General features: G+C 50.8%; 2 protein-coding genes across 3 annotated transcripts; one reads left to right on the top strand and one right to left on the bottom strand.

The window, feature by feature from the left end:
- Positions 1-153: 153 nt before the first annotated feature.
- afg3l2 (AFG3-like AAA ATPase 2) lies at positions 154-12,224 on the bottom strand. Of its 2 annotated transcripts, none has more exons than XM_084911733.1 (17): positions 11,298-12,224; positions 10,082-10,178; positions 9,821-9,889; positions 6,173-6,306; positions 5,945-6,097; positions 5,531-5,605; positions 5,327-5,448; positions 4,980-5,253; positions 4,693-4,830; positions 4,422-4,575; positions 4,244-4,351; positions 4,032-4,157; positions 3,835-3,945; positions 3,641-3,756; positions 3,345-3,545; positions 878-1,072; positions 154-715 (listed from the first exon to the last, which is right to left on the bottom strand). In XM_084911733.1, the coding sequence occupies exons 1-17, from the start codon at positions 11,379-11,381 to the stop codon at positions 473-475; spliced, it is 2,400 nt and encodes a 799-aa protein (XP_084767859.1). In that variant the 5' UTR covers positions 11,382-12,224; the 3' UTR covers positions 154-472. The 2 variants fall into 2 exon arrangements, with proteins under 2 accessions (XP_084767859.1, XP_084767858.1); XM_084911732.1 differs by having other exon boundaries at positions 5,327-5,451; positions 11,298-12,206.
- Positions 12,225-12,328: 104 nt separating this feature from the next.
- fastk (Fas-activated serine/threonine kinase) lies at positions 12,329-26,057 on the top strand. Its single transcript, XM_084911730.1, has 11 exons — positions 12,329-12,496; positions 14,057-14,864; positions 14,945-15,251; positions 15,356-15,543; positions 15,662-15,810; positions 15,886-16,102; positions 21,990-22,149; positions 22,341-22,432; positions 22,924-23,611; positions 23,688-23,802; positions 25,371-26,057. Exons 2-11 carry the CDS (start codon positions 14,099-14,101, stop codon positions 25,455-25,457), a joined length of 2,769 nt encoding a protein of 922 aa, XP_084767856.1. The 5' UTR covers positions 12,329-12,496; positions 14,057-14,098; the 3' UTR covers positions 25,458-26,057.
- The last annotated feature ends 60 nt before the right edge of the window (positions 26,058-26,117 follow it).

Here is a 26,117-nt window from a genome sequence, read left to right as displayed (position 1 = left end):
CTGTACTCTCATATTCTTTCAGCACGTCCCACCAGGGGAGGGAACACTGCTCCCATCCTCCCCTGGTTCCTCTGTGCACACACAGTTCAGTCTCGTTTACCTCTGTGTGTGTTTACAGGAAGTGTGTGTGTTATTGATCACACGGAGCGGTGATTGGTGATCGATCAGTTTGTCTGACTTTATTTAAACATGTCAAACACATTTACACATTTATTCCATTATGAAACAGCATGCTAGCAACAACGATCAACTAATCAATATCTGATCTCTGAGCAGCCTCCAGCAGCACGTTACCATGGTGATGATGAGTGATTTCATGGATGGAGCAGAACGCCGTCGATAGTCTCAGATCAATAAATACGCGATGTTCTACACAGGAAACGTTCTTTAGGTCTTCAGGTTCCACCCTGGCCCTGCTGAAGTTCATCAGGAGACCTCAGAAGGCTCAGGAGGACAGAACCCGGAGGAACTTCTAGAAGGGCATTCCTCCGGAGATCTGCCGGGCCACCTGCTCGTCCGGGCTCTCCTCCCGCTCCGGCCTCCTCTCCTGGTTCCAGTCCTTCAGACCCTCGGGCAGCGTCGTGTCTTCGTCCTCGCCGCCGGTTCCTTCCACGAACTCCTCGTAAGTCGACTTCTCAGCGAAGGGCCGTTTGCCGAGCAGCTCCACCATGTCGTTCTTATCCAGAACCTCCTTCTCCAGTAGCCGCTGCGCCACCTGCCAACGCCACAGAGGACAGGTGAGCACAGAATGATCACGGGCAGAAACACGCAGGACCCTGCTCTGCAGAACTGAACCAGAACCGCCCAGAGCCTCGTGACTCAGTGGCTTTCTGAGGGGCCTGCTGTTCTGAGGCAGGTAGAACACAGCTGAGCCTACCTTCTCCACCTCGGCCTTCTTGTCGTTGAGGAGTTGCTGGGTTCTCTGGTACGCTTCGCTGATCAGGGTTCTGACCTCGGTATCGATGAGGCGGGCCGTGGCCTCGCTGTACGGCTTCTCCAGAACCATCTCGCCCTGGCGCGGCAGGTCGAAGGACACCTGGCCCACCTTCGGGTTCATCCCAAACTGAACGATCTGCAGGAGAACACAAGAGCAGGAGGAGGTCAGACCGAGCAGAACCCCCACAGGAACCGACACCACGGACAGACGGGAACAACTTCATTTCCAAAACCTGCACTAACAAAAACACGACTGGAGCTCATCAAAGAGCCAAAGCTTCGAGGTTCACGTCTCCCCCCGAACTCTGCTTTAAAGGTTCTCGTTCTTCAAATCAGTCGAACGTCATCCTGAGACTTACAGTGAAGGCTGACACCGGCAACACCTCTCAGGTATCACATCTGCCTCACACAGCCTGAAGCTGTTAAGCCTCTGGAAATAGGTTGATTCTGTTCATTTGAAGGTATCATCTTCATCGGGTGACTCCTTCAGTCTCACCTGATTGCAGGTTTCAGTCTTATTGGACATCTGCACAAAGACTGACACCTGACGACCAATGGGCTGTCAGGTCAGTTTGTGATCATTAATATGCAAACTGTCACGACCACTCATCAGCAGCCACTGATCAATGTCCACGAGTGGCGTTCACAGAGAGCCGGGGAATGGCTGCAATCACAGCATTGTAGCATGGTGACAGGTCAGGCCCCCTCTTCGAGTCACACTCCATGCAAATGCCCATTGTTCCATCAGTGGTGCTGGAGTCAGGCGTTGTGCAGATGTCCTGTTTATAAGGTTGAAACTAGGGCTGCACGATTTTGCATAAAATGAGAATCACGATTTTTTTGCTTAGAATTGAGATCACGATTCTCTCACGATTCTCTTTTCCAGTATAAATATTTATTGCGCTTATTAACTGCACATCAACTTCGTAACAGTTGAGACTGAACATAAAAACAACAAATGTCTCACATTTTGTCGTTGCCGCAAAATGTACTGCTTGTAGTTCCGTCTCCACCGTTGCTCGACGCTGCGTGTATAGAGCAGGCAGTGCAACAATAGAAAAATAGTTGCGGGACGGCACTGCGTAGCGTTTGTCTAGGGCGGGTGTCAAACTCAAATACACAGTGGGCCAAAATTCAAACCTGGAACAAAGTCGCGGGCTAACGTTAATATTGAAAAAAAATCTTCCTCCAGATATAAGAATGAATCTTTTCTTATGGACTCAAACACGTTTTGCTGGAAAACTGAATATGGAACAAGCAAAGCTTAATACTAAACTATATATACATTAGCTGTATAACACCAGTAGGCCAGCTCTGATAGTAATTTGGTGTGGCTTCAGGGTTTGACACCTATGGTCTAGGCTGTTGATCGTTCTCCTAAATCCCTCGTTTTGCACAGTGTTGATGGAGCCATATCTTTGGTCAGGTGATAAGTGATGGCCTCCGTAATTTGTTTGTGCCTGCGGGAGTTCGACGGGTATGGGGAAGCGCTGTATGAGGTTCCCGTTATTGATGTTTGGGTGGTTGACCGGGATTTTCTCCTGTCACTTTCTCGTCATCCCTGACGTGCTCTCCGTTGTTTTTTCCCTGCTAATTTTAGCAGCCAGCTTCTGTACCACGTGGTATAAGGCTCCGCCCTCGTCATTTGTTGAGCAGGAAGAGTGAGCGCTTGTTTTCATGCAGATTACGTCCCGGATCAAAATGCGGTACGGTCGTCGTCGTCTTTTTTTTTTTTTTTTTTTTTTTAAATCGTTGTCATTTGGAAATGAGATCGCACATAAGTGTGAATCGAGATTTTCTAACGATTAATCGTGCAGCCCTAGTTGAAACCTGCAAGCTGAGACTGAAGGAGTCACCTGATGATGGTGAAACGTCCAGATGATTGAGCTTCAAGACTCTGGCTTATGGCCAAACTGTGGATCCTAATGCTGGCGACTCTTTCTCAGCTGTTTCTAAAGTTAAACCTGAGAGGCTCAGTCTGATTCACGCACTCGGCCCAAACTACACAGAGCCGTGGATCAGAGGCGCCGTGGATCAGAGGCGCCGTGGATCAGAGGCGCCGTGGATCAGACGCGCCGTGGATCAGACGCGGCGTGGATCAGACGCGGCGTGGATCAGACGCGGCGTGGATCAGAGCTGCCGTGGATCAGAGGCGCCGTGGATCAGAGCTGCCGTGGATCAGAGGCGCCGTGGATCAGACGCGCCGTGGATCAGAGGCGCCGTGGATCAGACGCGCCGTGGATCAGACGCGCCGTGGATCAGAGCTCTCTGCTGCTGTGCTTTTAACGTGAAAGCCCCAAACAGAGAAGCCCCTCAAAATAAACAGCTGATGAAGAAGAACGGTACTAATCACTCCGATGACGGCGTCGGCGGTGTGCAAAGAGAAAACACCCGTATTGACGGCTCACCTGGGCGTAGGCGCTTTGCGTCACCTTTCGCAGGTCGTCCTGAGCGCCCGTGGTGATCCGGCCGAAGAAGATCTCCTCCGAGACTCGGCCCCCCAGAGTCATGCACATGCGGTCCAGCAGCTGCTCCTTCGTGTACAGGTACTGCTCTTTGGGCAGGTACTGCGCGTAGCCCAGACCCTTCCCTCTGGGGATGATGGACACCTGTGCAGGTCACAACACAAACCGATGAGTCTGCACCAGACCCCATTCGTATTTCACTCAATTCTGCAGCTACAGCACCGCGGCGATCGAGTCACCTTCAGCAGCGGATCGGCGTGCTCCAGGAACCATCCGGCTACGGCGTGCCCGGCCTCATGATACGCCACCGTCTTCTTCTCCTCCGGCTGCAGGACCTGAGTCTTTTTCTCCAGGCCTTCAGACGGGAAGAGACGCTGTATGAAATCATCCTGCAGCCAACGCCACGCTCCAACATTCGAACTCTCGCACTCACCTCCGATGACCCTCTCGATGGCCTGCTCGAAGTGCTTCTGGCTGATAGCGTCTGAAAGGTGGCGAGCGGCGATCAGAGCCGCCTCGTTACAAACGTTGGCGATGTCGGCACCTGATTGGAGGAGAGCGGGGAGGACAAAGGTGTGTCTCGGACCAAGCAGGTGCACAAAGTCTGAAACGTCATTCAGCAGCGCGTACCTGAAAATCCAGGTGTGAGGGCGGCCATCTTCCTGGCCAGAGAGTCTTTGTCCATGTCAGGCTCGAGCTTCAGGGGCCGCAGGTGGACTTTAAAGATGGACGCCCGACCTTTGATGTCAGGAGGGCCTTAGAGGAGAAGGATATCACCTGATTGTGACCTCACACGAGCTCATACGGAAGATGTACACGGCTCGCCTGGCGCTCTGACTCACCGATGTAGATCTGTCTGTCGAAGCGGCCGGGTCTCATCAGCGCCGGGTCCAGGATGTCGGGTCTGTTGGTTCCCGCCAGGACCACCACGTTGGTGGCGGTGTTGAAGCCTGCGGCGCAGAAAGGAGTGAGCAATCGCCACGTCTTCATCATTACAAAGCTGAGTTTAGCTCCACCCACCGTCCATCTCTACCAGCAGCTGGTTCAGCGTGTTCTCCTGCTCACTCTGACCGCCAAAGTTGCCCCGCCCCCTTTTGCGCCCCACAGCGTCGATCTCGTCAATGAAGAGGATGCAGGGGGCGTTCTTCCTCGCCATGACGAAGAGATCTCTCACCTGGGAAGGAAATGACATCAGCTCCAATGCCAGACTCCTCCCCCAACAGAGCCACGTGATTTTGAACACATTAGCAAACAGGAAGTGAGGTAACCACAGCTAGTAAAACACACTCACCCTGGCAGGGCCGACGCCCACAAACATCTCCAGGAACTCGGAGCCGTTGACGGTGATGAAGGGCACGTTTGCCTCGCCCGCCGTTGCTTTGGCGAGAAGCGTTTTTCCGGTGCCGGGAGGACCGGTCAAGATGGCGCCCTGCTCACAGACATCAACATAAACGCCATCAGGGGCGACCCTACAGGCCCCACCCCAAGCCCCGCCCACACCTCACAGTTTTATCTTTGGCTGAATGGTGGCACTGACCGTCTGACCTGTGTCATAACCCCGCCCCCTTCGACTCTCACCTTGGGGATCTTGGCGCCGAGGTCCTGGTACTGTTTGGGGTTCTTCAGGAAGTTCACGAACTCCATGATCTCCAGCTTGGCCTCCTCGCAGCCCGCCACGTCTTTGAACTTCACGTCGATTTCGTCTTTCAGAATCTTCGCCGTTGTCTCGCTGACGCTGAACAGCCCGCCCATCCCCCGGCCAGGACGTCCCGCCCCTGCCGGTCCTCGCCGCAGCATGAAGAGTAGGAAGCCAATGATGAGCACGGTGGGGAGCATGCTCAGTAGGAACGTGCTGGAAGAGGGAGACAGGCGTGGTTAGAGGTGTAGGCCTGAGGTGGAGCTGAGGCCGGAGGGCGTGCTCGTACCCGTCGCTCTCGGTGGAGTAGACCACGGGCAGCCTGTTCTCGCCCTCGATGCCGAGCTCGTACTGCGCCGTCTCCAGGTTCCTCTCAAACGTGTCCACGCTGCCGATGTTGAACCAGACGTACTGCTGCGAGACACACACGAGAACCCGCTCAGAACCGAGCGTGGCGCCTAGAACGCTGCTCTGCAGACAGAAACACACTCACCCCGTCCGCCGGCGTCTTCCCCGCAGAGAAAACCACCTTCACGTAGCGCTTGTTCACCACCTCCAACCGATCCACCTGCCGAAGACGCACAGCAGCGGTCAGCTTCCTGTTTGTACATCATCAGGTCCAAACTTTTTAACCTTGGTTTGAGGAACCACTGTAACCAGCTTTAACCTGATTGGTTTTTCATGTCTGCGTGACAGAGTCCATTCAGGAAGTGGAGTTACGGGACAGTCACACCAGCGCCCCCTGGTGTTCCTGCCCCGTAACTCCAACATAAAGAAACACCGACGTGGTGACGGGAAAGTGTTCAAAAAATGGCTGCATTTCACCTGCCGCAGAGACACGCCCACTTTACTTTCAGAGCGTCTGACGACATCATCGTGAACTAAGAGGCCCAGCGGCCGTCCTCACCACGCCTTTGGACAGGTAGTTGTTGACAAAGTCTTTCCAGGTGACCTCGCGTCCTCCGTCCCTCAGGAAGAAGTAGTAAGTGACGGTGGTCCAGAACGCCACCCCGCTCAGGAAGTACATCCGGAATTCCTTATCGTCCCAGGGCACCTCCCCCTGAAACAGACAACAGCTGAGACCAGAGCTCACTTACACCTGGACAGGTAAGAGGTCACAGGAGGAGAGAATGACCTTCTGCAGACGGCTGTACCAGTGTGACTCATCCTTACGACCTCCTCGCTTTCCCCCGCCGCCGCTGCCACCTGCTCCCCCCCCTCCTCCCGTTGACCTCCCCGATGCTCTCTGTGAGTTAGCGGGTTTGGATTCTGAGAAAAAAAAAAAAAAATCTGGGACTCAAACAGCAACAAACATCAACACATCCACCTGACGGAGCGTCGGGTGAACAAGAACAGAGGTCAGACGTTCAGCAGGCAGACACCATCTCTACTTTTAAGATTCAAACTTTCCTTTTTGCTAAAGGATATGGTTAGGGTTACAGTAAAGGACAGTAGAGGTCAGTCGAGGTCAGCATAGAACAGTAGAGGTCAGCATAGAGCAGTAGAGGTCAGAAGAGGTCAGTAGAGAGCAGTAGAGGTCAGCATAGAGCAGTAGAGGTCAGCATAGAGCAGTAGAGGTCAGAAGAGGTCAGCAGAGAGCAGTAGAGGTCAGAAGAGGTCAGCAGAGAGCAGTAGAGGTCAGAAGAGGTCAGCAGAGAGCAGTAGAGGTCAGCATAGAGCAGTAGAGGTCAGAAGAGGTCAGCAGAGAGCAGTAGAGGTCAGCATAGAGCAGTAGAGGTCAGCATAGAGCAGTAGAGGTCAGTAGAGATCAGCATAGAGCAGTAGAGGTCAGCATAGAGCAGTAGAGGTCAGTAGAGATCAGCATAGAGCAGTAGAGGTCAGCATAGAGCAGTAGAGGTCAGTAGAGAGCAGTAGAGGGTGGGCCATTTATATGGATACAGCGTAATGACATGGGAATGGTTGGTGATATTAAAGTCCTGTTTGTGGCACATTAGTATATGTGAGGGGGCAAACTCCTCAAGATGGGCGGTGACCATGGTGGCCATTTAGAAGTCGGCCATCTTGGATACAACTTCTGTTTTTTCAATAGGCAGAGGACCATGTGACACATCAAACTTATTGGTAATGTCACAAGAAAAACAATGGTGTGCTTGGTTTCAACGTAACTTTATTCTTTCATGAGTTATTTACAAGTTTCTCTTTGTTCACAGCCATTGACATGTCGAAGAGGTTAACACGTGAGGAGCGAAATCGTGTTGATATCTGGTGAACGCAGTAACCGGGTCATTGCAAGACCCCCTACGAGACCACCCATCTCCCATGCTACAGTCAGCAAACTGCTTGCTAAGTTTGGTGAAACTGGTTCAGTGTTGGATTTGCCAAAATGTGGACGCAAGAAAACTGTCACTAATGAAGAAACATCAGTGGCTGTCCTGGCTTCATTCAGCAAGAGCCCACAGCGTAGCACTCGCCGCATGTCACTGGAGAGTGGCATTAGTCGAACGTCCCTTCGGCGGATATTAGCTACTCACAAATGGCACCCTTACAAACTCCAGCTGCTGCAGCATCTCAACGAGGATGACCCAGATCAGCGCACAGAATTTGCAGAATGGGCGAAACAAAAATTGGAACAGGACCCTCAGTTCATGCAGAAGATTTTGTTCAGTGATGAGGCAAACTTTTATGTGAATGGTGAAGTTAACAAACAAAACCACCGCTATTGGTCTGACACTAACCCACATTGGATGGATCCCTCCAAGACTGCTGGAACAACAAAAGTGATGGTTTGGTGTGGTATATGGGGCACAACGATAGTGGGTCCATTCTTCATCAATGGAAACCTCAAGGCCACTGGATATTTGAAATTGCTACATGATGATGTGTTTCCCTCTTTATGCGCTGAAGCTGGCACGTTCCCTGAGTTTTTCCAGCAAGATGGTGCACCACCACATTATGGGTGCAGGTCCGAGCATTCCTAGATGAACAGTTTCCTGGAAAGTGGATTGGTCGTCGTGGGCCAGTTGAATGGCCCCCAAGGTCTCCCCATCTGACCCCCTTAGACTTTTATCTTTGGGGTCATCTGAAGGCAATTGTCTATGGTGTGAAGATACGAGATGTGCAGCACCTGAAACTACGGATACTGGATGCCTGTGCTGGCATTTCTCCTGCGGTGTTGCTATCAGTGTGTGAAGAGTGGGAGAAGAGGGTTGCATTGACAATCCAACACAATGGGCAGCACATTGAACACATTTTATAAGTGGTCAGAAACTTGTAAATAACTCATGAAAGAATAAAGTTACGTTGAAACCAAGCACACCATTGTTTTTCTTGTGACATTACCAATAAGTTTGATGTGTCACATGGCCCTCTTCCTATTGAAAAAACAAAAGTTGTATCCAAGATGGCCGACTTCTAAATGGCCACCATGGTCACCACCCATCTTGAGGAGTTTGCCCCCTCACATATACTAATGTGCCACAAACAGGACTTTAATATCACCAACCATTCCCATGTTACTACGGTGTATCCATATAAATGGCCCACACTGTAGATTTCAGTAGAGAGCAGGAGAGGTCAGCAGATTTCAGTAGAGATCAGTAAAGAGCAGTAGAGAGCAGGAGAGGTCAGCATAGAGCAGTAGAGGTCAGTAGAGAGCAGTAGAGGTCAGTAAAGAGCAGTAGAGAGCAAGAGAGGTCAGTAGATTTCAGTAGAGATCAGTAAAGAGCAGTAGAGAGCAGGAGAGGTCAGCATAGAGCAGTAGAGGTCAGTAGATTTCAGTAGAGATCGGTAAAGAGCAGTAGAGAGCAGGAGAGGTCAGCATAGAGCAGTAGAGGTCAGTAGAGAGCAGTAGAGGTCAGTAAAGAGCAGTAGAGAGCAGGAGAGGTCAGTAGAGGTCAGTAAAGAGCAGTAGAGAGCAGGAGAGGTCAGTAGATTTCAGTAGAGATCAGTAAAGAGCAGTAGAGAGCAGGAGAGGTCAGCATAGAGCAGTAGAGGTCAGTAGATTTCAGTAGAGATCAGTAAAGAGCAGTAGAGAGCAGGAGAGGTCAGCATAGAGCAGTAGAGGTCAGTAGAGAGCAGTAGAGGTCAGTAAAGAGCAGGAGAGGTCAGTAGAGATCAGTAAAGAGCAGTAGAGAGCAGGAGAGGTCAGCATAGAGCAGTAGAGGTCAGTAGAGAGCAGTAGAGGTCAGTAAAGAGCAGTAGAGAGCAGGAGAGGTCAGTAGAGGTCAGTAAAGAGCAGTAGAGAGCAGGAGAGGTCAGTAGAGGTCAGTAAAGAGCAGTAGAGAGCAGGAGAGGTCAGTAGAGGTCAGTAAAGAGCAGTAGAGAGCAGGAGAGGTCAGTAGATTTCAGTAGAGATCAGTAAAGAGCAGTAGAGAGCAGGAGAGGTCAGCATAGAGCAGTAGAGGTCAGTAGATTTCAGTAGAGATCAGTAAAGAGCAGTAGAGAGCAGGAGAGGTCAGCATAGAGCAGTAGAGGTCAGTAGAGAGCAGTAGAGGTCAGTAAAGAGCAGGAGAGGTCAGTAGAGATCAGTAAAGAGCAGTAGAGAGCAGGAGAGGTCAGCATAGAGCAGTAGAGGTCAGTAGAGAGCAGTAGAGGTCAGTAGAGAGCAGGAGAGGTCAGTAGAGGTCAGTAAAGAGCAGTAGAGAGCAGGAGAGGTCAGTAGAGGTCAGTAAAGAGCAGTAGAGAGCAGGAGAGGTCAGTAGATTTCAGTAGAGATCAGTAAAGAGCAGTAGAGAGCAGGAGAGGTCAGCATAGAGCAGTAGAGAGCAGGGGAGGTCAGAGGTCAGTAGAGAGCATTAAAGGTCGGTAGATGTCAGGTTTCTACCTTTGGCTGCAGCTTCAGTTTCGGAGTGTTTCTGCGTTTTCTGACTGTCTGGAAAATATTTCTCGAAACCTGAAGAAAGAAAGCAGATTGTACAGGAAGTGACATCACACACAGACGAGGGCAACACAGCTGATCTACCAGAGCCATTCCACTTCCTGTTAAACTCAGCAGGGGGCGCTATAGAAACAGCTCAGTGATCACAACACCCCCGTAGAACAGGAAGGCCACACGAGGGCGGGTCTAAATTTGATTAGCCGGTACCTTTTGGAGGTTTAGAGCTCAGCCTCCTGTAGGCTCCCAGCAGGTCACTCAACAGGCTCCGCCCACTCTGCACCTGTGCTGTGGTTGAAGATGTTACCTGAGTGAACAGACAGGTCAGCAGATCAGAGTACATAGTGCTGAAGGCGCTGACATCATGGTTCGATCAGTCTGCCTGAAGTTTAACAGGAAGTTTGCAACCCCTTCTCTTCTGTATGTGGCGGCATGGCGGTCTAACCTGCGTCACGTTTCACCAGTTTCAGGTAAAACAGCCTCAAACTGACGCACCTGAGTTCACCTTTGTTTCTTTGGTGGACTCCAGGATGTTAATACATTCTGTTGGCTAACCTGACAAACATTTCCCGCTGCTTGCTTGCTGTGTGATGACCTCACAGCGAGCAGCATCTTTGACTACGCAGAGCTTTGCAAGGAGGAAGAGAAGACTTCCTGTCAGCTGATTTTAATGACTGTTCAGAGAACATTACTTTGAAACACATTAAAAACACTCATCCTGCTTCAGGCTGCTGTTCCCAGGTATGACTCCATAAACAGCAGCTTCTGTAGCGACGAATCGGAGTGCCAAGCAGCTCCATTAGCTGCCTCTACACAACACAGGAAGTTAAAGTCAACACCTAATGAACGCCATCGTAATCAGGTCTCCTGAGACGCCACAGGTGTAGTAACCATGGTGACTGTGATGGAGCCCAAAGCTCTTTGGAGGCAGCTGATACTCCTCAGCTCAGGGTGTTCGTAGTCACCGCTTACATTGTTATGCGAATATTCACACAGTCACCTGATTGGTTAGTTGTGTGAGTCTGAGTTGCCGTAGGCGTTTTCTCAGTCTAAGTCTCAGGCGGTTGTACCTGTGCAGGTGTTCTGCCTCGACTACTGTCCGCTTACAAAGATCCGAGGGATCCAGGACTATTCCCCATTGGTCAGAGGGTACTGATGTCATATCCTCTAACTTCTCCAGCATCAGTTACCATGGAGATAAAGAGATAAGAAGTGAACCGCCACTTTAACGCAGGTGTACATTGTACCTCTGTACACCTGTCTGTAGCTGGTATCAGTGCACTTCCTGTTTGTTTATCGTAAGCTTGCAGCCAGCTGCCCCTGCGGGTCCCGCGGCCTTCGCGCAGCCTCAGCCCAGAGTTCGGCCTCCCGCTGGCTCTGGGCTCGGGATTAGCCTCTTAGCATGTTAGCCCCGTCGTGTACCTACCAGCCTGGCCGGAGCTCCGGAGGGCGGCAGCAGGCGGAACAGGCCGCGGCAGCCCGCCGACAGCCGCAGGTAGCGGTGAGCCATCCTCCGGCTCTCTCACGCTGATGCGAGCCGAGCTAAACGCGTTTCAAGTTCACCCGAGTTGCTCCGTGACAGCAGCGCGCCGACATGTTTACCTGCAGCTCTTCTTCGTCTACTACCTTGTTGCTGACTCCGCCCTCTGGCGCCCCCTGCCGGCCGCTAAGGAGCCGCAAACAACCTTTTAGAAGAAGCATAGAGAAGGAGCTCCACAACAACTATGCAGGGTTCAATATTTTCTACATTTTTCTGTGCGCAAATATATTTTTATGGCTTAAAAACAAACAAAAAGATCATGAAACAGCTCCCAGTTAAACAAACTGTAACACAACATTTTTTTTCCAGCTATTTATTAATAAGTGACTTTTATGTATATATATGCCTGTATATATTGTGCTATTCTTAGTTAGTGTATTGTCTGTCTCTGTTAATGTTTGTTTATAATGGAGCATTGTAACGAAAAATAATTTCCCCTAGGGATCAATAAAGTATTCTGATTCTGAACACACCCAGACACTCACACACGGGTCAAACTCTGTTAAACATGCTGATGAGTTAGTGTCAGATTCCTAATCAGAAACTCTTTTATTTCAAACTTTCCAGTGTGACTGAACATTAATCATAAACTGCTGCTCCCTTCATGCTCACATTTCTGCTCAGGGCTGCAGATCACAAGACACCAAACTGAAACTCAAACACATGAATCCAGGCCAGCAGGAGCGCTGACCTCTGACCTCTAAGTGATCCGGCTACACAAGGGGAATCACTTTTAAAGGTCGCTTATTACTGGGCACACGGACTACGCCCTACAGAAATAGATTATTAACATGGTGAGGTTAATAATTGACGTTAATAATTAACATTATTAACGTCTTCAGCTGATGCGGTTATAACATGAATATATTTAAAAACAATAAAATCACACAGAGCCGCTCCCGGCTACAGCCGCCTGGGGGCGCTGTCGGTCTCTCCTCCAGGTGCATGCCGGGTAGAGCAGGATGGCGTCCCCGTCTGTGAGGAGGATCGGAGCGGCTGACCGCGGACTGTCTCCCCGCTGATCCCGCACTCTCTGTGGCCTCAGGACCTTCAGGAGCGTAGCTGCGGCCTTTCTGAGCCATGAGGTAAACTCTCCCGCTCTGTCACGCGCTCATCGGTTGGGGAGCGCGCGCCGTGACCTGCGTACAACCCGGCGAGTCCCCCGCTTCCCGGCGGGCTAACAGCGGCTAGTAGAAGGTAGCATGCTAACAGCCCTGCAGACGGAAGCCACAGTATCTTAGCTTAGCTTAGCTTAACTTGGTTTATACCTAGCCTGCTCTCCCCGGATTAGTAAGCAGCAGCTGCAGATTTGATGAACTGATGCTATCCGCCGCTAGCTCCGGCTTTCAGCGGGGTCAGCCGGCTAGCTTTGCCAGCTGTCCGGCAGCCTGCTGGCGCACAGCTCGAGGAGCCTACTTTCCATCCCTGAAGGCTATTTAAAGCATGACATCATATTTTTATGACGTAGCGAGTGACGTTGCTGTGACCCCACGGGCACTTTAGCAGATTTGGGATTAAAGGACAATGCTGGATGTTAAATGCTAATGTTAGCAAGTGGGCCTGACTTCAGGTGACAGGAGGACAGCTAGGGGGCGTGGTCTGCGAGCAGCTCATTGACTGTCAGGTGATCAGGGGAGGGTTCACATAGGTGCCCCTGCTGGGCAGGTTCAGGGTCTCTCATGCTCAGTTCATTTTTGGTGTCCGTTCTGCAGGTGTGGGTGTGATGAGAGCACCTAGTGGTAATCAGTTAGCGTGTTCACTCAGACGTTACCTGGACAGGTGAGTGCTACTGTAGGACAGTAACACGATTTTCACATCAGGTCTGCATGCCAACAAATATACAATATACTAAATGGTTCTGTGTTCCTGTGTGTGTGAGAGAGAGAGGGAGTGAAAAGATGCCAACTGGTGGTGACAGTCAGCAACTACAAGCTCACCATTTCCTCAGCTTAGATCTGAAAGACGCCAAACGCGGTTTTAAACCGGCGGTTTGTGCACGTTGACACACACGTGACAGGTGTGCCGCCTCATGCTCACACACACACCGGTAACCCTGGGTCTCCCGACAAGAGCTGGGTGGTTTATTGGCTTTAACACGCTGGAAATAGATAGCATGTACGACTGCCGAATGTTCGGGTGACAAGTGAGCTGGAAGAGAGCAGGGAACGATGGCGTGGAGCGGGAGATCAAAAATAAAAGTTATTGTTTTTAACACTCGGGTTCACTTCAGCTCTTTGGGTGTTAGAACTCACGGACTAACAACAGCACGAGCAGAGCGGCTGTAGCTGAGACTTCGAACACTGCCCCCATCTGACTGCAGAACTCTCTGCAGGCAGGCAGTGAATGCCTCGCATTGCTCAGCCTGAAATCCTGAGCATCTGATGAGATGTGCTTGTCAGATGTTGATGTAACCAGGATTAGGGGTATACATGGCGCAGTGGGGCGGGGCATAGATCAGTTGTCAGACAGGCAGAGACTCTCTTTGTTCATGCAGCTTCACCTATGATGCAACTTTAGGGTTGGACCTGCCTGATGCGGGGAGGGGCCTTGTTAGGACAGAATGTGCATTTTTAGGATCTCTGTCAGAATTAGCTCCGCCCATCAGGCGCGACCTGCTGCTTATTTGTACCTGTGTATCTCTGCAGGTGCGCTGCGCCGATGTCTGCAGGCGGTCTGGCTGTTGGACTATGCTGCGTTCGTCCACTGGGTGGCGCCTCCTGAGCCGAGCTCGCCACCTCCCTCCCTGCCTCCCCCGCCCTGCTGCTCAGTCTGTTGCCATGTATGCCGCCCGCCTGTACGGCACCGCGGGGGGAGGAGGAGGGGGTGGTGGAGGGGGCGGGGTAAAACAGGGGCGGAGGCCAGGACTATCTGTGCTCGAGATGCCTCACCCCCATGCAGCCCCACCTCCCCCCGCCTTCCCACTGTACCAGGGTCGCCCCGACGCCCACCGAGGAGCACAATTCCACTACCACCCCCACCCGCAGCCCCATCACCTGGCTCCGCCCCCACTGCCCCCCCATTTCCAGCACCACGGCGCCTTCCACGCATACGGGGGTGGCGGGCCCGCAGGAGGCGCTGCCACTAGCAAGAAGAAGACGTGGAACTTCATCCACGAGAAGATGAGCTACGACACGTTCTTCACCATGAAGCGGCTGATCGAGCGCTCGCGGCGGCCCGACGAGGTGCTGCGCTGGGTCACCCAGAACCCCGCCAAGATCTCCCACAACCACTACCCCGTCGCCCTGCAGAAGATCGGACAGCTGCTGCAGGCCACGCCCCCCGCCCGTGCCAGCAGCAGTGAGACCGACGGCGAGGCCTCCGGAGTGGAGGGCGATGCCCGACAGATCCTGGAGCATCAGGACTTCCGGACGCTCTGCAACGCCATCGTCAGCGACTGCGCCAAGTTCGACAACTTCAGCATCGTGAACTGCTTGTACGCCGTCGCCGCGCTCGGTGAGTCGCTGCGTGACGCTCAGACGCACGCCCGCTATCACCCGCAGCGACGCCACTCACCTTTATCTGACCCCTCACAGGTCTGCCCAGCGACTCTGAGGTGGTGCAGGTTCTGGAGGCGGAGTCTCAGGCCCGGCTGAACCAGTTCAACCAGAAGGACGTGTCGATGGTGTTCAGCTCCAGCATGAAGCTCCACCCGGGCAGCCAGCACCCGCTCACGGAGGCCTGCCTGGCCGGCCTAGAGAAAAACCTGGAGCGAGAGCGCCACCCACAGACGCTCTTCCTGCTGCTCTCCTACTACAGGCTCAAATGGCGGTCAATGCAACCGCAGGAAGCCGCCGGCGCTAACAACGGCACGCCTAACCCTGAACAGCTGGTCGCCAACAGGTGAGAACTCGCGTTACCTGGATTGTTGTTTCTGGTACCCGTGCTGAGGTTTGCGATGTTGGCGCCGTGGCAGCGGTTAACTGCACGTGTGCGTCTGTCCTCAGGAAGATCCTGCGTCTGGTCAAACACACGCTGGCGAGTGTGAGCGGCGTTCGAGACCAGGAGATGGCGCTGCTGGACGAGATGCTGGCAGCGTGCGCCCGTGAGGCGAGTAACAAGAGTCTGGAGCTGATCTTCAGCTCTCACCTGTTCTACCAGAACAGACAGGAGAGGTTCATCAGCAGTCTGGCAGGTGGGTCGCTTCACCCTCATCCCTCGCCATCGAACACGTGGCCATTGCTGTCTCAGCTGTTCAGGTGACTCCGTCTCTGCTGACTCACCTTAACTAGTAACCTGTTTCTCTCCAACAGAGGAGTTACCAAAGAAGGTGGACAGCATCACGCCCTACACGATGGCGCTGATCGCCAAATACATCGCCCGCCATCGGCTGAGAGAAACCCGCCTGCTCGACACCATCGCCGACTTTCTGGTGAAGAAGGCGGAATATCTGGACAGTAAGGTGAGGCCGGTCTGGCGGTCATGTGACCTTGACAGCTGCGCACAGGACTGCAGGTGTGTTTGTGTGTGTCCTCAGGTGATCCAGAAGCTCGTGTTCCCGTTCAGCCGGATGAGCTACCGTCCTTCCAATGAGCAGCAGTTCTTCTCCCGGCTGGAAGAGGTGGTGGAGCTGAAGGCGCTCAGCTCGCCGCTCGCCACGGTCAACATCCTCATGTCTCTGTTCCAGCTTGGACATTTCCCCGGCCTGGTCCTCCACCGGGTCTTCTCCTCCGCCTTTATCAGCAACGTCACCAGTGAGTACGGCCAACATGAACCCAACTTTCCAACTGACCGGTCGGGATGGGAATATTTAAAAAGTTATTACTCAGATTACACTTTTCCTTAAAGTAATGCAGCATGTTACTTAGTTAGTTCCAGGATAAAGGCGTTCGTTATCCTACTCGTTACGTTACTTTGATGTTTCTCTGTAAAATGATCTGAAACACACCATCATCATCCTTATTTAACAACGTAAACCTGAGGCTACACAAACAACACAAACTCTATCCTGCTGAGGACACCCGCACAAAAAGAGGCTTTAAAGCGGTCGTCATGGTGATTCTACTGTAGAAACATGAACAGGTAAAGGCTGCAGCCTGACTGCTGAAGTTCAGGCTCTGGCTGCTGGGCTGGAGTCTGCATACACTCAGCTTTAACGTCACTCTGAGTTAGCATGCTGTCTGACTAGCTTAGCGTTAGCATGCTGCCTGACTAGCTTAGCGTTAGCATGCTGCCTGACTAGCTTAGAGTTAGCATGCTGTCTGACTAGCTTAGTGTTAGCATGCTGCCTGACTAGCTTAGCGTTAGCATGCTGCCTGACTAGCTTAGAGTTAGCATGCTGCCTGACTAGCTTAGCGTTAGCATGCTGCCTGACTAGCTTAGCGTTAGCATGCTGTCCGACTAGCTTAGCGTTAGCATGCTGTCGACTAGCCTAGCGTTAGCATGCTGTATACATGAAAACTTGATGATTTTTAAGTTTTGTTTTTTCTGTTGTTATTTCAATTATATTTGCATGTTCGAAATAAAAAATTATATCTATCTAAAATCAGCTGATTGTAGTGAGAGTGCAAGAACCAATAGGCAGGCGGACTAATGACTCCAAGAACCTGGACTACTGGTCGATTCCCTATCGACTGGTCACACCGTCCACTGTGACTGCTTTGCGACTCGTAATATTGATCCTGTTTGTTGTATGTTCACCAGTATGACAATGATGAAGCAGTAAACTCAGTTAACGTGGTTTTATTAACCAGCACAGCAGCAGAGAACTTACATGCTTGGATTCAATAACGGAATGGCGCCTATACCACTCAAAACATACACACACCTACACGGAGGTACGGCAAGCGGATTAGGACAAAATACCAAACTAACAGCAGGTTATCTACATCCCCCTTCTTTAGTACATCCCCAACCGGATATAAAGTTTAATGCATACTGAATAATAATAATCACAGCATAAAGGTGACATACGCTGATCCTTAGGAACATTTAAATTTGCAACCAGATGGAAGAAATAAACATGACAAAAATATCATTTTGCTGTATAAAGTTAAATATGATTACTACTGAAAATCACCTCAAACAGAATTTAACTTGAAGCATGGACATCAGTTACTGTTGGATCAAACATCAAACCTGAAAATGTTCTGAGTTTTAACCAGTACCCAATTAATCCCTATATCTTGGATTTGGTTTGCACACACGACCAAAGCGTGTCCTGTAAACACCATCACTCTTGGAAGGTCTTGGAGAATGCAAAACATCAGAAGAGCTCTCAACATGAGTGCTGTCTTTAAACTGTTCTACATCATTGTTTTCACCCACACCCTGCAGTCCATCATAATGATGATGATCAGTGTCTTTCTGAACAGTAACAGGCTCAGACACAGGCAATATGTGTCTGCGATTTCTCCTGTAAGTGTTTCCATCTGACTGTACCAGGTAGGATCTAGGTTCTTTACAAAGTTCCTTCACCACACCTGTGTGGTCATAACCCTGTGGGGTCATAACCCTGTGGGGTCATAACCCTGTGGGGTCTGTAACCTCACTACTTGTCCTTCGTTGAGAGGTGGAAGTGGTCGGCTGGATCTGTCATAACAGACCTTCTGAGTCAGTCTCTTGTTGAGAAGTTGGGCTTTCACTCTCTCAGATTCACGGTGTTGTGGTACGAGCAGTTTCGTCGTGATTGGGAGCGTAGTTCGAGTCTGGATAGAAGTCGTTCTGCAGAGGAACCCAGGTTCACATCACGTGGAACATTCCTGAGATTCAGCAGGTTGAGAAATACATCAGTGCCATCTCTGTGTGACTTCTCCATCAGCTGTTTAGCACTGTGCACTGCTCTCTCAGCAAGCCCATTGGATTGAGGATACTCTGGACTGCTGGTGACATGTTGAAAGTCCCACTGTGAAGCGAAGTCTTTGAAACGCTGGCTTGTAAACTGCCTTCCATTGTCTGAGATCAGAGTGTGTGGAGCACCATGAACTGAGAAGTGTCTTTTCAGCTTCTTGATGACTGTCGCTGATGTCAAATCCTTTAGCAGGTCAATCTGAAACCAGCCTGAGTATGAGTCGACTACTACTAAATAGTGCTGACAGTGCCACTCAAAGATATCTGTAGCCACTGTTGACCAAGGAAGATCTGGAACTTCATGCAGATGAAGGGGCTCTTTTTGTTGATGAGGTTTAGTGCTGTTACACACCGAGCAGGAAGTAACTGTTTGTTCAATAGCTCTTGACATGAACGGCCAGAAGACGATCCCCCGTGCTCTCCGCTTGGTAGCTTCTACGCCGGGATGTCCTCTGTGCATGATGGTGATGTAGTCTCCTTGCAGTGATTTTGGGATCACGGCTTTGGAACCTTTAAGAATGATGCCATCATCCACAATCAGCTCATCCCTGAAAGGAAAATATGGATGAACCGCCGTGGGAAGGTTGTGGAGTCGTTGTGGCCAACCATGTTTGATGAACGAGCTGAGCGCTTGCAGTGTTTCATCCTCAGCTGTGTGTCCTTTAAGTTCCTCCAGGCGTGAAGAAGAGATGCAGCTCACCGTCATGACATCAAAGTTGTCCTCTTCTTCAGACTGCTGGAAAGTGGAGCTGTTGGGAGCACGAGACAGTGTGTCAGCCAGATACATGTGTTTTCCACATTTATATGTGAGGGTGATGTTGTATTTTTGGAGCCTTAACAACATCCTCTGTAATCTGGCTGGTGCAGCGTGAATAGGTTTCTTTAGTATGGTGACCAGTGGCTGATGGTCTGTTTCTACGACCACAGGCTTGCCATAAATGTAGTCATGAAACTTTGTACATGCGACAACAACAGCCAGCAGCTCCTTTTCTATCTGAGCATATCTGGTTTCAGTGTCTGTCAGAGTACGTGAAGCATATGCCACAGGTCGCCCTTCCTGTAAGCAAGCTGCACCAAGACCATACTGTGATGCATCGCACGTTAGTGTCACAGGTTTGCTGACATCATAATATGACAGAACAGGTGGATTAGACATGTGCTCTTTAAGTGCTTCGAACGCAGTCTGACGCTGTGTGTCCCACATCCACTCGCTGTCCTTGTGTGTGAGCTGTCGCAGAGGAGCTGACAGATGGCTGAAGTTTGGAATGAATTTTCCAAGATAATTGACCATCCCCAGGAACCTCTGCAGGGCTTGGACATCTGTTGGAACTGGCATCTCTTTGATTGCGGCTGTTTTGGAAGGGTCTGCTTTAAGCCCCTCGCTTGTGAAAATGTGTCCGACATAACTGACCTGATTCAGCCGGAATTTGCACTTTAATGGGTTTAGTCGCAGGTTTACTTCTCTGGCACGATCAAGGACTTTTCTCAGGTTGTCGTCATGTTCTTTCATGGTTCTTCCGCCGATGAGTATATCATCAACAATGATGGCACATGGATACCCAGCGAATATCTGCTCCATGGCTCTCTGGAACACCTCGCTGGCAGCGTTAAGACCAAAAGGCATTCTGAGGAACCTGTAACGACCAAAACAAGTGCTGAAGGTGGTCAGCATGGATGATTTCTGATCCAATGACACCTGCCAAAAGAGTTCTTAGCATCCAAAACAGAGAACACAGTAGCATTTGACATTATTGCAGCCACTTCTTCTACTGTGCGCATGGGATGGTGTGGTCTTTTCAGAGCAGTGTTTAAATCTCGAGGATTTATGCATATCCTGATTTCATCTTTGCCCTTCTTGTTGGTGGCTACCATAGAAGACACCCAGTCTGTCGGCTCTGAGACGGGAGTAATGACGCCTAATTTCTCCATCCTGACCAGCTCTGCCTTGACTCTGTCTTTCATGGCCAAAGGGATGCGATGTGCTGGGCGAACAACTGGTTTCACATCTGGGTTCAGTGTCATGCGATAGGTGACTGGCAACCTTCCAAGCTCATCAGAAAATAAATCACTGTATTCTGTGATAAGCTGTTGTGACAGGTCATCTGCAGACGTGCTCAATTGGTGGACGTCATTGCTGAATGATACAAGTCCCATTTCTCTGCACGCACATAGTCCAAGTATTGGCTGAACATCTTCATTAATAACAAAGAATGATAGCACATGTGACTGTCCATGCAGAAAACACTGCAGCTTAATTACACCTGAGGTTTGAATCTTGCTGCCTCCAAATGCTACTAGGTTAACGGACTTGGGGTGCGCTTTCATTTGTTTATCTGCTCTTATAATGTTAACTGTTTTCTTGGGAAGCACGTTACATTTAGCACCAGTGTCCACTTTCATCTCAACAGGAATCCCATTAATCTGCACGGTGACAAAAACTTCCTCTTTGTGTTCCACATGCACATCAGTTGCATGGGTCGCATATTGCAGGTTTACTCCATCAACGTAGAATGTGTCATCTCCGCTGTCATCAGCTTGGTCTGGTTCCACATGATGAACTGACTTTCTGTGTCTTGCTACGTTTTGGGTAGGCTGAACAGCTCTGCACCGTTTCTTAAAATGATTCCACTTTTTGCATGCATGACACTGCTGCCCAAAAGCTGGACATTTACTCTTTTTTGCAGCATGAGCGCCCCCACAGTTAGTACAGTTAGTGACATGCTGAGTTTCAGACCTGTCTCCTTGTATTTTCATTTTATCTCCTCTGTGCTTTCTTGTAAATTTGGGCTGGAGCACATCAACATTTGATGCAGATTGTTGAGGAAAAGCAAGTGTTTTATTATGCTCTTCAGTCATTTCATGAATCTGGCAGACAGATATGGCTTTTGCTAGCGTTAAATCACTATCACGCAGTAGCACTTTCCTTAAATTGTCATTGTTGATGCCACAAACTAGTCTGTCTCTTATTAGTTCTTCACTCAGATCACCAAATCTGCAGCTTTTTGCTTTAATCCGTAAATCACTTACATAGGATTCAACAGTCTCGCCAGTCCTCTGATTCCGCGTGTTGAACTTGTGTCTTTCCATCGTGACGTTGGTTTGTGGGCTGCACATTTCTCTGAATTTCCTTTTGAGGCACTCAGGATCCTCCTTCGATTCTGCAGGAATGAGGACTCGTCCTCCATCGCCGGGCTCTCTCACTTCTGGCGCGTAGACAAAAGACCGCTCCCGTTCTATAGCTTCGGGACCTGCTAAGTTGAGCAATATGTAGGCTTGTGTGCGCGCTGGCTTGTCAGAGTGTGCCGCCGCTATAAAAATGTCATACTCTTGCTCAAAAATGCGCCAATTTTCAGCAACATTACCATCGAAAACAAGCGGGTCGGGCCTCCTGAATCCTTCCGCCATGTCGGCTGCAGTCCGGATACAAAAAATGCACCCACAAAATAGACTTGAGACGGAAAAGAAAACACCGTCAACTACGAAGTACGTGTTCCGTCGCTTCTGACACCATGTTGTATGTTCACCAGAATGATAATGATGAAGCAGTAAACTCAGTTAACGTGGTTTTATTAACCAGCACAGCAGCAGAGAACTTACATGCTTGGATTCAATAACGGAATGGCGCCTGTACCACTCAAAACATACACACACCCACACGGAGGTACGGCAAGCGGATTAGGACAAAATACCAAACTAACAGCAGGTTATCTACACTGTTCTAGCCATTGACTGATTACCAGTATCAGGTTAGCCAGTGTAACCAGTGTGACCAGTGTGCTGCTTTCCCCGCAGACAGCCCCTATGCTCTCATCGTCAGGCGATACTTGTCTCTGTTGGACGCCGCTGTCGAGCTGGAGTACCGCGACTACACAGGGCCGCGACTGCAGGACGCACACAAGGTTCTGATGTTTGACCACGCCCTCACGGCTGACGAGGTCAACCGCAAGTACAGGTAACACTGCACACCTGCACACTGACCCTCTTGGTTGGTGTAAACAGAGTCTGTTAGTGTCCACCTCACCAGGCCGAGGTCAGTTCAGCTCAAACTCATCAGGATTAGAAAGCACCGACAGGTGTGCTCAACACCAAAGCGACCAGAATACCAGACAGCAGCTGAGCTCTGATTGGTCTGTTCTCTGTCAGTTATAAAGGTCTGGTGGCTGAGGCTCTGCGGCAGCTGGTTGGAGAACATAACTACAAACAGGATGAGGTCCTCCCCCCGGGATACTACACAGGTGGGACACACCTGCGCACACAACCTCTCACCTGGATATTTGGAGCTCCAACGATTTTAAAACAGCTGCTTTGCTGCATATGGGGGGGCTGGCTGGCTCAGCTGTAAAACATGGCGATCATCATGCAGCGTTTGGCTGGTTGGTTCGGCATGGCTTCACTCATGCTCCACCCACATGTGTTGTGCTTGAACAGCCAATTACAGAGCTGCTTCCTTTCAAAGTAACTGAGAAGCTCCTCCCGTATTTCTGATGCTGTTGGCAAAAGTTAAAATGTTTCATTAGACGCCGCTGACCTTCAGCTGTGGTCTACTTCCTGTTTGCTTAAACAGAAAGTTACATTTTGGACAAGCAGCCTTCACATGCGTACGTAGTTCAAAGGTCAAACGCATGTGTGTGTGTTAGGAGCTGGGTCACAGAGGGGCGGAGCTGTCAGCTGCCCCTGCATGTTACTGTTGTGTTGCTACCTGTAATGTGATTACTCTTCTCTCCAGACTTCCTGTTGTGGATGGACACTTCCGGGCGGGTTCTTCCCATCCGCACTGGAGCCGGCCTCTCTCTGACTGTCGTTCCTCCGTCCTGTGTTGTTGTGGCGTCTAAGCCTGCTGATGCAGCGGTTGCCGCAGTTACCTCTGACTTCCAGAAGTTCTCTCCGTTCGTGGCGATGGAGGAGGGCGCCGAGCACTCGTGTCAGGTTGGTGAGGGGATGGGCGGGGCAATGGAGCCGCGGGCCTTCCTGCCCCATCACATCCGCGGCACGCCGGGCACCGCGCCCCACCCGGGCCACCCACAGGCGGGGACCAATGGCAGCACGGTGAACTACGGGCCGTACTACGTTCCGGCGGGGGAGTACTACTCAAGCCTGGCCAAAGAGCACTCGCTGGAGAGTCAGGATAGCTCCACCCTCAGCAGCCCGCCCTCGGACGGCCTGGCTCCACCCACCACCCAGCCGCCCGCGGGGGCCGGTGCCCCGGACTCTCTGTTCCAGTTTTCCATTGGGAAGATCCTGGAAGACGAGAGTGGCACGGGGGCCCAGAGGCCGGACCACGAGCTTGGGGGATTCTACAAAGGAGTGACGTACGCCGAGGGGGCTGACAGACCGCCCCTGTCGCCACCGCCGCTCCACCCCCCTGAGCAGCCAGACCCCGACGGCCTCCCCGCAGACCAGAGGCAGATCCGGAGGTAAGTCAAACTCCGAGCCTGTGCAGAATTAGTAGCGCCTGCCGCCACTAACGCCGCCCTGCTGTGCTCTCTGCAGGGTCATCATGTCCGTCAATGATAAGTGGCACTACTGCCACAACTCTGACGTCCTGGTGGGCTCCCGTGCCATGAGAGACCGCCACCTGAGGTTGCTGGGATATGTCATCCTGCAGGTGAGTCGGTTTTGCCATCAAGCAGTGATGTTAAAGAAACAATTATAGAGAGAAAAAAGATATAGGCTCCAACACCTGACGACATTAATGCTATTGTCCCTGACTGTTGCAGTGATGTCAATTAGCCACATTTAGCACCTTTCAACTGCTGATTGAAGGAGATCAGAGCTGAAGTATCAGTGCCTGTTTTATCCGGACACACAAAGTTCTGTCACAGCAGTGTTTGGCTCCAGAATGATCCGATCAAACATACCAACGCCGTCACTGAAGCCCGCCGCCGGTCTGTCTGACATTAGTCTGTCAGTCTGATTATATGGAGTCCAGTTTTTGCTGCTCTTGACTTCCATTTTCTGCTGTGACCAAAAAGTTTCTCACGTGTGGGACTAATGAAGCTGTGTCTTGTCTTAGTTGGCTTCCTGCTCTGTGGGAAATAACGCGGACAAGTTTGCGCTGCAGAACGGCTGCCTGCCATCAGGCTGGCAGAGTTTGCATTTGCCCGTGACTCAGTGTGGATACGTCACCACACACAGTACCTGATGACAGTCCCCCATGGCTTCCCCGAACCTGATAAAGAACCTGCTGACACTGAAACAACCGCGTGTGAGTCAACTGCTGCAATAAAGAAGAAAACATGTGGGCGGGTCTATTGTGCCCCAGTCGTGCGTTTGGGCACCACTGTAAATGATGCACGACAGACCTGCCACGTTTTCAGTACGCTTCTTTATTGCAGCTGTCGATTTGCGCGCGGCTGCAGCGTTTCAGCTACAGCCTAAACACCTCAACCACAGGACCCAGTTTATTCTGTTTTAAGCCGGCGAAGCGTGATTGGGGATGCTGCTCAGGTGTGTCCGCCTCAGCCGCGCCGCAGACCACGCCCCGCCGCAGCTCTGACTGCAGCCAATAAGACTGAACAGTATTAAACTAAATCATATATTTTCCATCTCTGTTCACAAGTTTCTGGATTTCAAATTCACGTTTGTTTAACTTGTTGCTCGTTTGAAGACGTGCGGTGACAAACGTTACAAACAGCTGTTTCAAACAAAAATGACTGAAGGATTCATTGTGAACGACTTTATGTAAATAAAGTTGCAGCTCGGCCTTTGTGTCGTCGTTTTGTTTAGATGGGGGCGTTACCTACAGCTCTGCAGCTAACCAGCACGTAGCAGCTGGTCCAGCTTCAGTAACCACGCAAACCTCACGGCTGGTTAGTTTTGTCTTCACTCGTGTCCAAAGAGACAGACCGGCTGACCGTTTGGACGCCATCAATCCCTCAGTCAGAGCGGGCTCATCTAGCTGGCTAACGCCATTAAACTTCAGAAATCCTGAATTTCATTTGGCCCTGCCCACTGCCGCCGCATAACATCAGGTTCGGGTCAGGGAACTGGAACCCGTATGTGTGCGGCCGCCTTGATTGGCCAGATAGTTTGAGCTGCTGTGATTGGTTGGTTTAAACTTCTGGTTTTCTCTGAGATAAAATGTCTGTTTTTGTAAATGTGATAGGGTTTAACGCTTGTTCCGTAAGCTCCTCCCATCACGGTCATGTGACGTGCTGTTTCCTGTCTCTTCAGCTGCCGTACCACGAGCTGGAGAAGCTGAATGGCATCGAGGAGGTGAAGCAATACCTGCACAAGAAGCTGCTGGACGTCACGCTATGACGCCCTGACAGAGCGTGCGAGCGTGTGTCCTGTCTGATGTCAGAGGTCGTGGTTACCTGGTGACGTCCTGTTGGAGCAGGCGGAAGAGCTGCACAAGAAGGAGTTCCAACCAAACTGTTCATTTTTCATAGCGTTTAAGAACTGATTCCTTATCAATAAACAGGTCAATACAAACACCATCAGATCGATTATTGATCAGCTGACAGGATGCTGCTGTTTTCTGGGCAGTCTCTAACACAGGCGCGTCTCACCTGGATCTGTGATCATGTGACTATCAGCACTGAGGACAATGGGACTGTTGTTCTGAGACCTCATTGGTCGCCCTGCGGATGATCTCACTCGTTTTTTTCCTGGATGGGGAGGGCAGTCGCTTTTATAAGGTGTGGCAACTATGGTAACAGCGATGCATGTGTGGGACTGTTTTATAAATGGGGGGTGGGGGTCACAGAGCAGGGGATGATGGGAACTGTAGTGTGCCAAAGGTCTGAAGGACAGTGCTTAGTGTTTGGGTCAAAGGTCAGATTATTTATTTGTGTGTGAGGTGATGGACAGATGTTTGTTTATATTCTATAAATCTATTAAAGCTGAGATGAACGCAAACTGTGTCCTCACTGACTGACGGGGTCAAAGGTCATCATGTGGTCACATGACAAAACGACA

Source organism: Perissodus microlepis, chromosome 18, assembly GCF_051167445.1.
Source record: "Perissodus microlepis isolate ML-2025 ecotype Zambia chromosome 18, ASM5116744v1, whole genome shotgun sequence".
In the NCBI taxonomy this organism is placed as follows: Eukaryota; Metazoa; Chordata; class Actinopteri; order Cichliformes; family Cichlidae; genus Perissodus; species Perissodus microlepis.
This window is presented reverse-complemented; position numbering and strand designations above follow the sequence as displayed.